The sequence below is a fragment of the Sinocyclocheilus anshuiensis genome, unplaced genomic scaffold (assembly GCF_001515605.1).
Source record: "Sinocyclocheilus anshuiensis isolate Anshui unplaced genomic scaffold, SAMN03320099.WGS_v1.1 scaffold387, whole genome shotgun sequence".
Taxonomy (NCBI): Eukaryota; Metazoa; Chordata; class Actinopteri; order Cypriniformes; family Cyprinidae; genus Sinocyclocheilus; species Sinocyclocheilus anshuiensis.
This window is the reverse complement of record NW_015549624.1, coordinates 661,606-663,711: the sequence shown is the minus strand read 5'-3', so window position 1 is coordinate 663,711 and position 2,106 is coordinate 661,606. Positions and strand designations below refer to the sequence as shown.

Below are 2,106 nucleotides of genomic sequence, written 5' to 3'. Positions count from 1 at the left end.
GTGATGCACACATCTGAATATTTGGGTTGAACTGTTCTGGAACAGTGTTGTAAATACAACTTAACCACTGATCTCTAGTCTTGTCCTCTTTTGGAAGACCAAACAAAGTAGTTTCGCTTTCACAACGAAACACACGGCGGGCTAGAGTGAGAGGCGACCGGCGGCCTAGAGTGAGCAGAGGCCAGCTTGAGTGAGCGGCGGCCGGCGGGCTTGAGTGAGGAACGGCCAGCCGATCCGGCGATCCACAGCGCGAAGTTGATGTATTTCCTCAGCGACCAGCACGGATCAGCTCCAGGCATGATGAAGCGGATATCATCCTCTTTTAGAAGGCCAAACAAAGTAGTTTCGCTTTCACAACGAAACACACAGCGCCTTCACGACATGGAGGCGGCGACAACAACAATACTACAGCGAGAATAAAAGTTACGCCTTCTTTCTTTGCGTGAACATTTGGGCGGCGTTATGCAAATCTTCCCACATCGTGACGTAGACATGTGGAGGCGTGTTTAAACGAGCCGTTTTAGGAGGGCATGGACCAGTCTTAACTTTTATAAAGAATATCTCTTTGGATTTGAGACTTTAGTCTTTGCAACTTTAGGGATCTTATCTATGCACGAACAGATTGTAACACTCCAAAGAGAAAGGAAAATTTGAAATGGCATCATATGACCCCTTTAAATCAAGGTTTGTCTCAATGCACCTTCGTTTTCTAGTTAAGAATTACACTTAACTATGATGTAAATGTAATATTGATGATGATATTGATGATGATGTAAATTTCTTTAAACTTACGTTTATTATAAATTATGTAAATTTCTTTAAACTTCAGTTTATTTAAATTCTGCCTTCTTAAAATATAAACGGCAATTCTACATTCAGTTTGCTTCCTCAAAATCAGGTGTGCACACACACACACACACACACACACACACATATAAATGCACATATATACATATATACACATACACATGCATATATATATTTATTATATTTAACTAATTTTATCGCATAAAATATGGTTGTGTTTTGTGTGATTTGGTCATTTCTTTGACCTTGAGAATAGTATTTTCTAAATTCAACATTTAACAACATTAAGTAATGAGGTAAAAACAAAGACCAAACCAGACATAAACCCCTTTATCGCTCATAAAATAATTTTATATGTTTTTTTTTGTTTTTTTTAATCTTACCTGATTTTGTTGTTTGGGCCTGAATGTTGTGGTTTAGAGCAAAAATGAACAAAATTATGCCAAGTTCCCTCATAGTGAGCCACATAGTCATGTGAATGCTGGTGTAGATGAACGTTTGCAAATTATGATCAGAAAGGGGAGGATGATTTGCACTTTGTACTTTCTCTAGATAAGAGTAATAAACTCTTAAGGACTTGTTACTGCGGATTAATAGATTTGTTCCAAGACTGTTATAGAGCAGTAAAATGAATCTTTATTATTTTGCATTCTTTATTTAAAAGCAATAATTAATAAATGGCATTTAAACACTTTTAAAAAGCTGGGCCCTCACTACTCACTAAAAAGCGATCACCTGATAGATACCTGCACGTCCTTCAAATGTCAAATATAGAATAAATGCATTTGCTTGGTAAACCAAATTCAGACTTTACGTTTCAATCTCAAATGGTAATGCATGGAATTTACGGAAAAGCTCAACTAAATAACAGCGCTAATAAGTGGGTGGCGTGGTGGCGTGGTGGCTTTGGCGATTGGCGCTCCAGTCAATCTACTCCACAGCCAATCACGGGCCCCCTCCTTGCTTGGGCCCCGGGCTTCAGCCCCGCCTAGCCCAATGGTTAAAACGGCCCTGACCAGGAGGATTCAATCGTCGCATCATGCACCTGCAGCGCTTCTGTGAACGGAGACAAACAGAAATTAAGTCTATAAAAGGAATAAAATAAATGGGACCACACATAATATATAATAGGCTATAATTAACAGATTAACAAAATGGGGAAAAAACTGTGCAACAATAGGCAACGCTTGTTTTTGTGACACTCTTAATGCATTTTATTTATTTTCTTTATATCTTTATTTGATTTAATCCATCTGATCGCACAGGCGCCTCACGCACACACAAACAACATTAGTTCTA

General features: G+C 38.5%; 1 protein-coding gene across 1 annotated transcript in view; it reads right to left on the bottom strand.

The window, feature by feature from the left end:
* LOC107659476 (kunitz-type serine protease inhibitor bitisilin-3-like) overlaps positions 1–1,297 on the bottom strand; it is a 4,869-nt gene extending 3,572 nt beyond the window's left edge. Inside the window, exon 1 of the mRNA XM_016448428.1 lies at positions 1,191–1,297. Within this exon, the coding sequence (XP_016303914.1) occupies positions 1,191–1,281 (91 nt within the window). The 5' untranslated portion in view covers positions 1,282–1,297. The remainder of the gene's footprint in view (positions 1–1,190) is intronic.
* Positions 1,298–2,106: the final 809 nt, after the last annotated feature.